Source organism: Amphiprion ocellaris, chromosome 6 (genome assembly GCF_022539595.1).
Source record: "Amphiprion ocellaris isolate individual 3 ecotype Okinawa chromosome 6, ASM2253959v1, whole genome shotgun sequence".
Taxonomy (NCBI): Eukaryota; Metazoa; Chordata; class Actinopteri; family Pomacentridae; genus Amphiprion; species Amphiprion ocellaris.
Genome location: NC_072771.1, coordinates 9395433 through 9410166, shown reverse-complemented (window position 1 = coordinate 9410166; position 14734 = coordinate 9395433). Strand labels below are relative to the sequence as shown.

The 14734-nt window shown below is 39.8% G+C and overlaps 1 protein-coding gene across 2 annotated transcripts in view; it reads right to left on the bottom strand.

The window, feature by feature from the left end:
• Window positions 1–2293: 2293 nt before the first annotated feature.
• Window positions 2294–14734, bottom strand: part of man1b1b (mannosidase, alpha, class 1B, member 1b) — a 31337-nt gene continuing 18896 nt past the window's right edge. For both annotated transcript variants that reach the window (XM_035955080.2, XM_055011341.1), the window contains exons 13-14: window positions 12310–12441; window positions 2294–10318 (exon numbers count right to left, since the gene is read on the bottom strand). In XM_035955080.2, the coding sequence (XP_035810973.2) occupies window positions 10112–10318; window positions 12310–12441 (339 nt within the window). In that variant the 3' untranslated portion in view covers window positions 2294–10111. The remainder of the gene's footprint in view (window positions 10319–12309; window positions 12442–14734) is intronic.

Genomic DNA, 14734 nt, shown 5'->3' with positions numbered 1-14734 from the left:
CTCTTCACATCTCTTTGCATGCCTGTCTGCCATGTTGACAGCAGTCTGATCCTGGTTGTGGGTGTAGCCACTGCTCATTTCAGATGGCTTTGTCCTTCCCTTGCGCTGCCTGCATGTTACAACTACTACCTCTGCACAGCAACCTGCCACAATGAAAATTTTCTAAGGATTTGGATCATGCAGTGCAGCCGCCCTGGAGTATTCGGTGTATTATCTGTTGTAATGGCAAATGTTCCAACAAAGGAATTCCACTGTCACTATTTTCGAGCAACCACCGAAGCTGCATTCTTCACTTTGCGCCACCCACAAGGACTGTGATCGAGTAAAGGAATAGAAAACAAACCAGAGGGTTTTGTTTCCCTAGAGCAGAGTGATAGTGTGTTGCAGTCAGATTATAGTGTAGTACAGGATGGTCTGGCAAAGCAAGGTGGTATGAAGGCGGCTCCGTTTTAACCTGCTAGATCTCCATGGTAACTGATGCTGTGGAGCTAACCTGGTCCAGAGCAGGTTATGATCAGAGTTTAGGGTTTAAATGGACTGGAAGAACAAAGCATTTCCCGACACGCTCCTGGGAATATGTTGTTCCTAAAACCACCGAATGAATCCGAGCAGTTACCGTTTCTCACACTGTGTGGATCGTGTCGCCATGGGAACCCAAAATGTATTTGGTTGGTGATGCAGAAATTGCATTAATATGTTTTTATGTTTGGTCCTGATTACTGCCAAGTCTGTTTACATGCTGGTACCACAGCTGATAGAGCAGAGCTTAGAAAACTAATTATTCTACTGGTATTTATTCCAGAGAATAATCAATCAGTAACAATAATTCCCCCTTTGATTTGGTCACAAATTAAATTGATATCCTGCATTATGGGACAGTGTCAGATCTAAATGCACTTCAATACAATACCATGTATAAATCATAAAGTTTGATAACTTTATTGAGCAGCTGTCAGAAATAATCAGCTGCATTGATCAGTAAAATAAATAGTCACATGATGCCTCTTTTAAACGCTTTAAGCAGAAAGTCTGAGAAGACAAAGAAAGCTGACAACCACCTTCGTGATACCTGTTAACTCTGGGGTTTAAGTTTTTGTCGAGCCGACTTACACAGAGAAAGCCCAACTATATCAAACCTGCTTTGTGGTTCAGCCCTCTGTGCAGGAGGGTTAATATATAATTGCAGGACGTTTTGTACCATAGTTGACAGGTATCATAGTTGACATTTTTGCTGTTTTCAGGCCGAAAATCCACATAGCTGCCTATAACCAAACACCACATGGCATTTTTGGAGAAAGTTTCTTCTAAATATTATACATACACAATTGAGTGAAATTTAAAGTTATTTATAAATATATTGTAGTAAACCTGTTGGCATGCGATAAATCCATACTTGACTCACACACTACTTTATATTAAATAACTCAAAAGCCTTGGAGTCTTGCCAGTCTTTTCTTCAGGAGGAAATTACATCATGTGGAGCAGGTCATGTGATCTGAAATTAACACACTTCCTTCAGAGGTGTTTTTGTAACGGGTAACTTAGTTGAAAGTGATTTGTCAGACACATATACAATTTATTTTCCATATAAAATTCGATATATTAGCAAAAAAGAAATATTTGTCATGATTATCTCAACTTAATAAAAAGAACACAATCAAGCAATTTTTGAATAAGCTCATTTTATTATTGATTAGCTAATTAAAAGGTGGCTGTTATTAAATTCGGACGGTTATTTAGTTGACATTTTAGTGATATCCAGTCATTTTTTTATCAATAAGTGATTGTTTCCATAATAAATATTTATGGAAATTGTAAAGACACGATCATGGACATTATCATGGATGATAATGGACACAAAAAACATTTTTTTTTTACTTTTAATAAAAATGTATGCAAAATATATCCCATGGCCTTATATCCCTCAATTATATATTGACCCCGTATCAGCTAATTAAATATCTAGCTTCTACTCCTGAGAAAAAGCTAATATTAGCACAGATTAGCAACCCTGTTACTGTGATTAGAGTAGGGTTAGCAAACAACAAATAAACTATGGAATAAAAATGGTACCATTGATGTGTAAGCTGAGCCAATCAAGCTTTTGATAGTTTATTACCTATTATTGATGAATATGAAGCACAAAACTGCAAAAGAGAAGGTCTATTCTTCAAATATTTTGAAGCCAAAATGTCCTTCAATTCTAGAATGACCCATATCTGTAGACAGCCACACCAAAAGTCCAACACGTCTACATTACCTCCTGTTCAGTGAGTCAACAATGACACAAATGTTAAAATCTCATTTTTTTATTTTTTAGAAAAGTAAAGCTGTTCCAGCATTTACTTAAACACAAGGTGACATCAACAACACATTTTTCATGTGTAGAAATGTAATACATTAAATAAACAGAAAACCAAAGCTCCACTCCAGGAAGAAATGACATGTTGGGTTTGACAAGTAAAACTACGAAACAGTGGAAGATGCTCCACTCAAGATCTCATCTGGAAGAATTCAACACTCCTCCATGAACCTTCCAGGTGATTAAAGGGATGTACTGTGCTCTCAGAGGATGAATGTCAATGGTATCAAGGCTCGTCTGTCAGCCTGCTTTGGCCCAAGTTATGGCTCTGCTGAATGAGCGGCTATGCTGTTTCTCCAGTAGTTTTTTTTTTCTTTTCGACTGCAAACTTTAAAGCCGGTAAAATCCATCACAAAGGACAGATTTCAAGATAACCACAGCCATTCCCTGGCAGAGGAAGCTACAACCTTAAAGGGGAGTGTTGACGCTAAAAGACTGATCTTGGGTGAAGCACATCACTCAACTGTCAATGTTTTGTTGCTACATAAAGGAAATGTGTAAAGTGGTGCAGATCCTGGCTGGGACTGATCCTGGACATTTAGGGGTAAAAACACTACACTGACATGATTTCAATTCACAGGAAATCCAGCAGAATGTGGAGCACTTGCAGACCAGTATAACATATTTATGTGTCACAGTATGTAAGAACAAAATGGGTCATTTCACTCTATAAACAATAGCAATAAAAGTATGATAGAAAATGGCAGTTTATGTTCACCTACACTACCGTTCAAAAGTTTGGGGTCGCTTAGAATTGTCCTTATTTTTGAAAGAAAGGCATTTTTTCAATGAAGATAATATTATATGAATTAGAAATACAGTCTAGACATTGTTAATGTGGTAAATGATTATTGTAGCTGGAAATTTTTGATGCTATATCTCCATAGGGGTACAGAGGAACATTTCCAGCAACCATCACTCCTGTGTTCTAATGCTACATTGTGTTAGCTAATGGTGTTGAAAGGCTCACTGATGATTAGAAAACCCTTGTGTTAGCACACGAATGAAAGTGGGAGTTTTCATGCAAAATATGAAATTGCCTGAACGGCCAAACTTTTGAACGATATTGTAGCTCTGGAAAAATCCCAAATTGTGTACCCATTATGTCTCAAGAGCCTTGTAAACACAGCTACTGTAGGAGGGGACATTTGGAATTTCTGATGAAGAGCACTGATGAGGACCACAAAGACTTCTCAAGTCTGTGTAAATAGTTGTAAATAGCTGCTGTTTTGTCTTTCAATTAAAAGCACACTGCTTTGTAGCTAAAATAGAAGTTTAATCAGTCATCAGTTATTGTAGTCTAAAAATACTCCAAACCCACAACTGTGAATAATGATTAAAATCACAGAAAAAAGCTCCTGAAAGAGGTGACTTTAGAGAAATGGCTTTACATCATTAGCCCCTCCAGAAAGTTTCAAACAGCAGGGTCCATTATATTTTCAGCATATCTTTGGTTCTGGAATTATGCTTGAACACATCCATCCAGGGTGGGAGTGAAATACACCCACTGGTAAAGATTAACATCCTGTAAACCTAATGATTGTTTTGAGGGATTGGTAAAAAATACCAGTAGTTTTTTGTCATTTGTTCTGCTGTTAAAATAAATTTGCAGTAATCACAATGGCATCATGTAGCAATCTCATGCACATGTCTTTTGAATGTTGTCTGAAGCAACATTAAAGGCACAGGTGAGACAACACAGACAAAATTACACTCAACAGACAAGATGAAATTGGTCTCAACACAAATCTGGAAAGTTCTTAAAATCAACAACTATAAGGAGAGCTGTGATAAAAACCATTAGTATCTACAGGAATGACAGCAACCTGCTAAACATGTACAATCTCACTATTCATCTCTATCGCATGAAAGAAAACCGACTGTAATCTACACTTCATCAGAGAGAATGAAAATAACATTCATTGAAAATAGCAGCTACTCACACAGAAATATAGCTGCTAAAAAACAAAATACTGCCCACAGAAAGCAGGACAAACACAGTTCATTAGTAAATCTGTTGCTTCAGGAATGAGACCAAGGTCATGTGATCCCCACAGAAAAGCTGCATTTATGCTGTGAAGAAAGAGCAAGAGGAACATTTGCTATCTGTTTGTCCATGGGACTGAGTTTTTATCAGGAATGCATTCCTCATAGCAGAGATCGAACCATGTGTTCACATTGAGCAGCATATAACCAGACTGGTCTCTTCTTTCAAAGCAGGTGGCTCCTAGAGCTGCTTGGTCAGTTCACTTTCACTCAACAGCTTGCAGGAATTCACACCCAAGATGTCATTACTAGATATTTACACATTTGAATCAATGTTCTGAAATAGTGCATGAATTCAAACAGTGCTCTCTTTGCTCAGCCAAACTACCAGCAAATTAAGAACTAGCAGTGTCACACCTACATGCTTAGTGTGTCCAAACCTTCCTCAAGTTCTCTGTGTTGGCATCATATAGAAGTCACTATGATACTTTCAATCCAGGGCATTTCTGCCAACACAGTGCGATTCCATTGTGGTGGTTCATTAAGCTAAATTTGAGCCAATCTGTGTCTCCTCCATAAAAAGAAACAAATGACCATGACATCATCATTTAGAAGGGGCTCTAAGTGCTCCTGCAATACTTTAAGGCGCTTTTCCATTAGCACCTAATTGGCTGGACTCGGTTTAGGTGGTTTTCCATTACAATTGAGTACCACCTCATCGTGGTGAAGCCGTCATAGCACGGCTGCCCGGAAGCCCCTTAATGTCATTTGCGACAAATGCAACACAGCAATGGAGGACATGGAGGCGATGGTAAACCTTCTGCTCGGTCTATGGATTTTTGACAGATTCAAAGAAAAGAGTCAGAGAAAGCTTAGGACGGAGAATCGAAACACTCAGGAGAACATGAGACTTTGGGAGGCGATACAGCAGTATCAAGCTGAAGACAAGAGGACACGAACTAGAGGACGTATGAGGGTAACCTAATGCTAGTTCGTTACAGTTACCGTATATCAGTCCTGTGTACAACCCTGTACTGGTTGCAATTTATTGCTATTAGATATTAAAATATGTATGCTGTGTAGTGTCGTCACTCCCTGTCCAATCAGTGACCTGCACTCAGTAGACGTCACATTATCGACTCAGCTTGCTTGGAACCCCGGCCGAGTAAGTACTAAAATAGTACCTGGTACCAGGTACAACATCCTAATGGAAAACCTCACAAACCGTGTAGAGTCGAGCCGAGTAGGTGCTAATGGAAAAGCGTCATTATTGGGCATTGAGCTAGCCTTGAAGTCCCAAATATGCAAACATATCCAGCACCATCTTGGATTCACCCTGAATCTCCTAAATTGTGTCAAAATCGAGGCCCTTCGATTATTCTGGGGACAAAGAAGAAGTCACATCTGATGAGTTAGCCAGGTGAAGAGCAAATATTGTGTTGTTCAGGTTGTGATGAATGTTCTCCTGCAGGATGTTACAGTGAAACTCTGCCTGGACAGTCCAAGCATAAGGGATGAGTTCATGGTGCACAACCACGTAAATGTTTAAGAAAAGTCCCACCTCTGGTCTCCAGTGAAGATCCTCTCCATAAAGGTTGGATCATCCTGGCTGCTGACTGGCACAGAGTGTGATGTTTGTACCAGTGTGACAGTGACATGCTCCATGTTCAGTGTGTCAACTATTTATTCAACCCTTGTATGATCCACCATCTGGCTTGGTTTTCCTTCATCTACATTTGATGTATAAAAAAAACAGTAAGAATCTGTAGTCACAGTGACACATTGGCTGTGCTATAAAAATAGTGAAAATGCTGACTGGTTCACAGAATGGCACCCTGGTTCCATAGTTCTAAAGCAGGACAGGAACTTCCATCCATCAATTCATCATCTATACACCACTTTATCCTCATTAGGGTTGTGGGGAGCTGGAGTCTATCCCAGCTGGCTTAGGGTGAAGGCAGAGGACACTCTGGACAGGTCACCAGTCTATCACAGGGCGACATATAGGGACAAACAATCAAACTCACATTCACACCTACGGACAATTTAGAATCACCAAATAACCTCAGCATGTTTTTGGACTATGGGAGGAGAAAACCCACGCATGCACAGGGAGAACATGCAAACTCCACGCAGAAAGATCCTGGGAAGGCCGGGACACAAACCAGGTATCATCTAGCTGCAAGTCGATCATGCTAACCGCTAACCACCAAGCCACAGTGCAGCCCAGGACAAGAGCTTTTCTGATGGGAAAGCAGTTAACAGCAAATAATACAAAGATTTTAAGTACCAGAAAGCTACTTTAGGGAAAAACAAAGGGAAAAGGGTGTACGGCGAAGGCTTAAAAGGAGGCCACTCACTGACTCGCAACATTATACATACTGAGAAATAAATGAGAGCTACCTATGGCAGTGGTAATGGTTCAAAGTAGAATTTCACGCTAGAGTATTTTTAGTGTACCACCTCACACCTACTGTTGGCCTTACTTCAGAGGAAAATATTCGATTTTCACTGCGCTACGCTTATCTCTGCTGGAGTTGTTGATTACTGTACTGCATCACTAATTCTGAATAAAACTTGCTAATAAATGCTAATAAACCAGTGGGCCATTAGGGCACTTTTGGGTTGCAAATAATCCATTCAGTTAGCGTATCATCTCCACTCTCAGCCTGGTGAAGGCAGATAGCTGCCTACCCTGAGCCCGAGGGTGATAAGATGTCATATGTGGGAAGTTTGTGCTATATAAATAAAACTGAATTGAACTGAATATATCCCTTAAGAACTTACATTTTTACACCCTGAACCCCAAAATGTGCCAGCAGGTTAAAAAGGCATTTTACCTTCAAAAAACAGAACAAGAAAATCACCAAAAATGAATTAGCCTAAAACTATAAAAACAAAAAGAATTGACAGATTTTCACCTCTCTGATGGCCACTGAACTAATCGTGCTGGATTTTCAGTTTTGTTGGGAAATGAACCAAGACTAAGCTTAAAAGCATGTTACTTTACTGGCCACATTTAAATATGTACCAAAAATAAACCATTTGCACGAGATCTTGTCAAAAATAAACACATTAAGCTAAACTCCTCAGCACAACAGTAAATCCATGACTGATTCAGCTGTGACCCACAGTTCCATGACAAAATTTCACAATATTTCTACTGAACTGCAGGCTGTGTTTTCACAGAGGAGCGGAGACAAATATGGAAATGTAAAATATAAGGAGTAATATATCTAAAGCATGTAAAGCCATTGTGTTCATCACAAGTTGATTTCATTTTTTTTATTTTAGTAAAAATTTATCAACAAAGAAATTGAAGTTTTGTTTTTTCTTTTGTAAAATTTATATTATAAGACATTTCTGAATTCTCTTTACTTTTAGCCATGGCTGCGCAAGACTTTATATTTCAGTAAAAACAAGGCCACACAGTGAGGGAAAAACATGACCAAGGCAATAAGAGGATTAACATATTTAGTCAACAATGCACATGTACTTTACCTCAAGTAAAGAATACTACTTCCACTACTGATACACAGTATGAGGAGGAACTGTCTGACAAGTTGACTAAATCCCCTTTCAAACATGGAAGATTAAAGTGATGGCATTCTGTCACTCAAGCTCCTTTCAGTCATAGGTCACAGTTGCTCTGTGCATAAAAGCACAGTTCTCTCTCTCTCTTTAGAGACACTCATGGATCTTACCACTGTCTGATTCAGGTTTGTAATAAATATGAAGAAATAATCCTAAACAGCTGGAAACTAAACTGCCATTCCGTGTGTGACAGCTCACATGTCTGAGGTGAAGACATGCAGTTCTACAGTGTGACCTGTTGGGTCCTGGCTCAGACTGATCTACTCTCCATGTTCTTTGGGGGGTAATTTATAATTGAAAGAATTGAAATAAGTTGCTGGCTCTGTTGTTCAGTGTGAACTCGCTCTATTTGGAGACACTGGTATGGATCCTAATGCTGCAGGCATTAAACTCAGTCAATAGTTTCAAACAGTTGGAAGAAACACACTTTCAGCTCCTCTTAACATTTTGTGGAGAAAAATACTTAGACTACATTCATTATTGCTGGGAATCATTAATCTTTAAACTGTTCCATTAATATGACAGTTCAGTTCACACTTGTGCTGTGTGTGCTGTTGAAAGTTATGTGGAAATGTTACTAGGTCCAACAAAGTAAGACTGCTGTCATGACTTCTACAGATTAGCAACCACGGCGACCCATTTAGTTGCCATCAGTTTAATATAACAGAGTGCATGTGATCAAGGGGTATAATTACTCTGCCAAGGAGGCAGAGCCTCGGTGGAGTTATGTAACGATGGCCGTTGGTTTGTCCGTCTGTCTGTTCACAAAATTTCATAAAAACGGATTTGGATTAAATTTTCATCGAAGGTCAGAAATGACACAAGGACCAAATGATTAGCTTTTGGCAGTGATGTGGCTTATAGTCTGGATCCACGGATTTGTTAAAGATTTCTGTATGAGATAGTGGCACGGCGTCACTGTAACTATAACAACAAGCGAACAATGAAAAAGTCTGCATTTCTGACAATGCTATATGGGGGAATGAACAGACTGAGCTCTTGGCGGAGTACTACGCACTCTGAGTGCTTTTCTAGTTGATATCTGTATATGTCACCATGTCTCCCAGCCGTACAGCAAATGTTTTGTCCTTGAAACATCTGGAGCTACTAACACCGTCACTGAACTTGCCTGGTCAGTCATTCATTAATCATGTTGCACTGTGAGCACCTAACAAGCAAACTTTCTCCTTGACCCCAAGTGACTGAAAGAGATTATCTTGTTGAAAGGTCACATTTCCTAAGGGACATGGACAACTCATGGACTGAGGCATCATTTAGGCCTCGTCATAAAGCTTCAGCTTGATTCTCTGTTGACAAGCAGAGAAAGGAGGGCATCTGAGAAGAGTGCTAGCAACAGCACTTGATAATCATCAACACAGAGTGAGTGATGAGGAGTTTGCCTCTTCTCATGCTCCTGCAAGCTTAACAATCAAGAGCAGTCAAGCTGCAAGTAGCCTTGGTTTCAGTTCAGACAGCTGGCTGCTGCTAACAGGGAATGTGGTGCTACAAAGGCAACCAGTCTGCTGTCACTCCCATTCATTCCCTGCAAGAATCAGAGCTCCAGGCCAGATACTGGCTTTGTTTTAAAATGGGTTAAATGCTGTTTGTGCATTCCACCATTCCACCATACAAAATATGAAGACTTGGAAATTGCTTTGTGAACATTTTTGACATAAAAGTGGCTATTTTAGATCAAAATGAATTTTGTACAGCTGTAGACAAACATAAGGTCACCTTAAAACTGAAGATATTAGTATCAGTTTTGATATATCTGTATCAGTCTGAACAGTCGCTCCTCATTTTCTCAACATGTATTTAAGACAGCTTTGATTCAAGTCATGATCAGGTTTTTCTTCAGTGGTGATACAACTTGGGTGTCCATGAGGATAGAAACCGTCCTTCGCTTCTTCAGCATCAATAGTGTTACTGCTAGAAGTCCATGCCATGAAAACCAAATTAATCAGCCACAAACTCAACTCGACTTTTTCAATGGCTATCCGTGAATACAATGATTCAATCAATGGAAAGGAGGCTTTTCCATCTGTGGTCTGTGTTCAGTGGCACTTTTCTGACAACATTCCATCACTGACACCGAAGACAAAGAAATGATCTGGGTGTTAGACCAACCCTGAGAGATTTGTTGTGTTGTAGTGTTTGCCTGTCTGTGTGTCACGCAGTGGAAGGCCATATTGGCAGGGGATGAGCTTCAGTGTTGAAGACATACTGGTCTAAGCTAATGAGGTTGGTGTTGTTGGAGAAGAGCAAGTAAAAGTATTTCAGGGTCTCCCCCAGAAAGAAACTCTCCATCTTGTCTCTTGGGCTTGGGTACTCTGGGTCCCGCACATTGTTAATGGAGGTGTAGCCGCCAGAGGAAACCTGAGTGGAAACACACATTTGTCCACATTCACACAATGCATTCACAAGGTTTCCTGATCTAATTACCGCTACCGTTGCAATAAAGTATTATTTCCTAAAACTAGAGTTGGGCATTGAGAACTGGTTCTTTCTTAGAACTAGTTCCAAAGTTCTGATTACAAGGATTTATTGAGAAAGTTTAATTTTGATTCTGCTCATCTGTTCCTAAACAAATTGCACTTGTTCTTCTTTACGGTGTACTACTGCAAACACCTACTGTATATCTACTGCGTTCGTCTGCGTCGTTAGTCATGCAAGCTGAATGACTGTGCATCTTTACATCTCCTAATGGATTTGTCTCAATAAATCATTAAGCCCTATTCGCACAGGATTAGTATTACCTGGGGACCTCTGGTGATTTGTAATAATTGCAGAGGAGGTTGGTGATCTTAATCCCCTGCCAATGCGCCATGTCGGTAATTGGTAAAGTAATAATTCCCCCACAAATTACCGACTATATTTCGCCAAACACCGACGTCCTGGGATAATACTAGTCCTGTGCGAATCTGCATCTCGGTGATTGAGGGGTATTTTAGTTGTTGTTGTTTTTTTATTGCGTGTCTTTTTCTACATCTTTTTCAGTTGAATTATGAAGGCTGCGGTGGAAATTACTGACAGCATTTTAGGAGCAAATGCAGCAGTAAGCCGATACACAACAGGCCGATGAACCATTCACGGAAACGGCCACATCAGATCAACAAGAAGAGGGAAATTTGGGAGGATATTGAGATGAATGACATGCGTAGCAGCATGCGGTAAGCATATCTTTCAACAGGCTGACTACAAACGCCCTGATGGCCCGTTATCCCGACAATGTTGCCCGCTGTTCTCAGGTCACGTTGCTGCTTTGACATATTTACTGTTGAAATGATGACTACATACCACATTAAAAGTGGTCATTTTATCCCGAACCACAAGCTTTCCATAAACCTAACCAAGTGATTTTTGTGTCTAAACCTGACACTCTAACCATAGCATTGTTGCAACATAGGCTTTTAATGTTTTTAAAGTTTATTCGCGTGACCAGTGTCGGTAATTTTTTTTTTTTTCGTGTAGCGGCCGGCCACTTTGTACATGGACGTGACAACAACGGATGTTGTTGATGACCTGCACAGATTTGACATCATATCCGGGCTGTAATGTCAGTAAATTTGAGTGAAATACAGACTTTGCTTATCCCGTGCGAATGCACTGTGAGAAACACAGACATCTTGGGGTAATTCAAAAATTACCAGAGGTCCCCAGATAATATTAATTCCCTGTGAATAGGGCTTTAGTCTGCATTTTTCTCAGTTAACTTAATCAGCCACTGATGAGTTGCTTGATTCGTAGTTAAACAGCACAAACTGTGTGCCATTCAACTGCATATGTTACATTAAGATGACTGTTAGAAGACAATTGTGACTGTAACAGTCACATTAAGTTAACAAATGGTGCAAAATGCTTTACAAGGACAGGATTGAATTTTAAGTGGCACAAAAATATTCGACTGTTACTTTATGCAGCTCTACATTTCTGCTAAAATGCATCCATGCGAAGTACTGTTTTCTACAACTCTTCTGTGAAGGCTGTAGGAGGATGCCATCGTAACACTACATGAAAGGGTATTCTTCATTTTCCTTGTGTGACAACGATCATTACATTTTTATTACTCCTGCATTACAACCTGCCCAATCCTACCTCATACTAGAGATGTAAATGACACACACATCACACATTTTCCTTACTTTAAAAAATGTATATATATTTTGACTGTGGTTTATTCAGCTTGCAGCTTTGTAAAATGAGTTCATGAAAAACCTAACCTGTTCATGCTACCAACCAAGACAGTAATCCTCACTTAATTTCCTTTGAGATTAATACATTTGATTTTATCTTTACCTATCTTGTCTTATTTTATCTTATTAATTTGATCAATACAATTATTATAGACTAGCTTTTATTTGACTGACCTTGGTGTACTTCTCAAAGTTTTGGAGAATCTCCCAGCCCCAGTCCTGGTATTTGTGATCCTTTGTCAACCTGTGCAGGTAAAAGAGGCTCTCCACTGTCTCCGGTCGCAGGAGGTTGTGTCGGTCTGCAAGCTATCACAGACGATACGTAGGAGACACAAACAGGAAAGCAAAAACACATATTAACATCTGCTTAACTTACACTCTCCGTCCTAACCTTTGCAGGATCGTTTACAGTGACATTTTTGTTTAATTCTACTATTTTAAACATTCTCACACAATTACAGTGTGAAGTACAGCATTAGATGATGGTGTGACTTTAAATGATAAGACAATATACTTCAAAAAGTATATGGACATCCAGTAGCACCTGCCAAAACATAGACCAATGAAGCTCAGACTACAACAGACACACAGGGAGTGTGAATTCATTCTCTGCTGTACAGGTGCATTTCATATAATTACATTATGGTGGAAAAGCCTGTGACATTGCCAAGGGGTAATAGAGTAATATATATAATAAATATATTTATTATCCGTTATTAATCCCACAATGGTAAATTCTGATTTTCGCGTATCTCCCCAATTGGGGGAGTCAGAGCGACGGGTCAGCCATGGTACAGCGCCCCCTGGAGCAGGAGGGGTTAAGGGCCTTGCTCAAGGGCCCAACAGTGGCCACATCGGGGCTTGAACCTCTGACCTTCTGATCAGTAGTCCAGAGACTTAACCATTGCGCCACCACTGCCCCCCATATTGATAAATCAGTGAGGGTATATTTTCCCTCGCTGTGATGCAGCCACAACTGACTGTAATTACTATATTAGTATATTATATATATTACACATATTATATGAGATGCACCTGTAGATGTCACGACTGTACTATATCTTTACAAAGCAAATACTTGTACACTGCTATACTAATGTTCTAGATGTCACATATAGAACCTTGAACAGTGCTGAGCCATCATTAATTCCACTTTTGCTTTCCCTACCGTGACAAGTCAAAATGTTTGTTTTTCTAGATTTCACTTAGAGATACAGTCATTAACAAAAGTTTTTATACACTTGTAAAGACCATGTACATCATGACAGTCTTGAGTTTCCAGTGACTCCTAAAACTTAGAATTTTCTGTGATGGAATAATTGAAAACCGTCCATCTTTGACACACGCACGCACGCACGCACGCACGCACGCACGCACGCACACACACACACACACACACACCTTCTGACAGAATTGGTACAGTTGAACTTAAATTGTTTGCTGTCCAACACAGACTTGTTTCTTCAGCACAGTTCACAGGCTCTCCAATGGGTGTAAGTCAGGACTTTATGGAGCCCAGTCTATAACTTTAATTCTAGCCTTGTTTTTCCATTTGTTTAACATTTTTGATGTGTGTTTGGGCTCAATGTTTTGTTGGAGCCCCCAACTGCATCTAAGACCCTAGCTTTTGGCTGATGATTTTAGGTTTTCCTGAAGAATGTCAAAATAACTCATCTTCATTATTCCATTTACTTTGTGTAAAGCAACAGTTCCACCGGCAACAACAGTGCCCAAAGCATAACACTACCATCACCATGCTTGATAGTAGATACAGGGGGTTCTAGTTTTATGATGTCCTCGACCTACGGCATTTCGTTGTTATGTCGGAACTGGTTACATAGAACTAGTTAGCAAGCGGAGCAGACAAATATGTCGTCACACAGCGCTATAAGATGGCTTCGTTTACATTCGCAGGTTTAACGTCACCTTGGATTGTGCTACATTCGCTAACTTTTTGTCCTTCCTTATGGCTCCCCAGTGCAAGTCAGACTCTTCTGATGGCAGTGCTTCGAAGAAAAGGAAAGCCATCTTCATGGAAGTGAAATTAGATAAAATAAAACGCTCAGAACAGGGTGGAACACCGACGAACATTGGCATTATTAGATCAAGTTGTAAAACAGTGCAACATATTCTGTTCTCTTCTTGTAAAATGACTCATACATGCATGAAAGTCATTGGTATTCATGACTTTTCTGAAGAACTGATCGATATCGTGACGCACGTAACAGCTTTGTTTACATTTTCGCTGAAGGTCCGAGTTACGGTGACAATCGACCCCAGAAGCTCATAGGAGCAGAACTCCAACATATGTCGAGGACCCAGTGTTTATTGTTCTTGGGGCTAAAGGACTCATCTTCTCTCCTCCAGTAATTTTTGGTCATTGAGGTAAAAAAGCGCAATTTTTGTTTAATCTGACCACAAAACTTTCCTCTTGAAAGCCTTTTCTTTGACCATTTTCTTCATCCTCAATTTGTAAATATTTTTGATAATATACCCAATGTTATGGCTGTGGCCGTATTGTGTTGAGTGTTGTATTGCTGTATTTTGCATGTTGGAGTTGTTCTGTTGTCTGGGAGTGAGTGTTCTGTTGTTGCGTAGA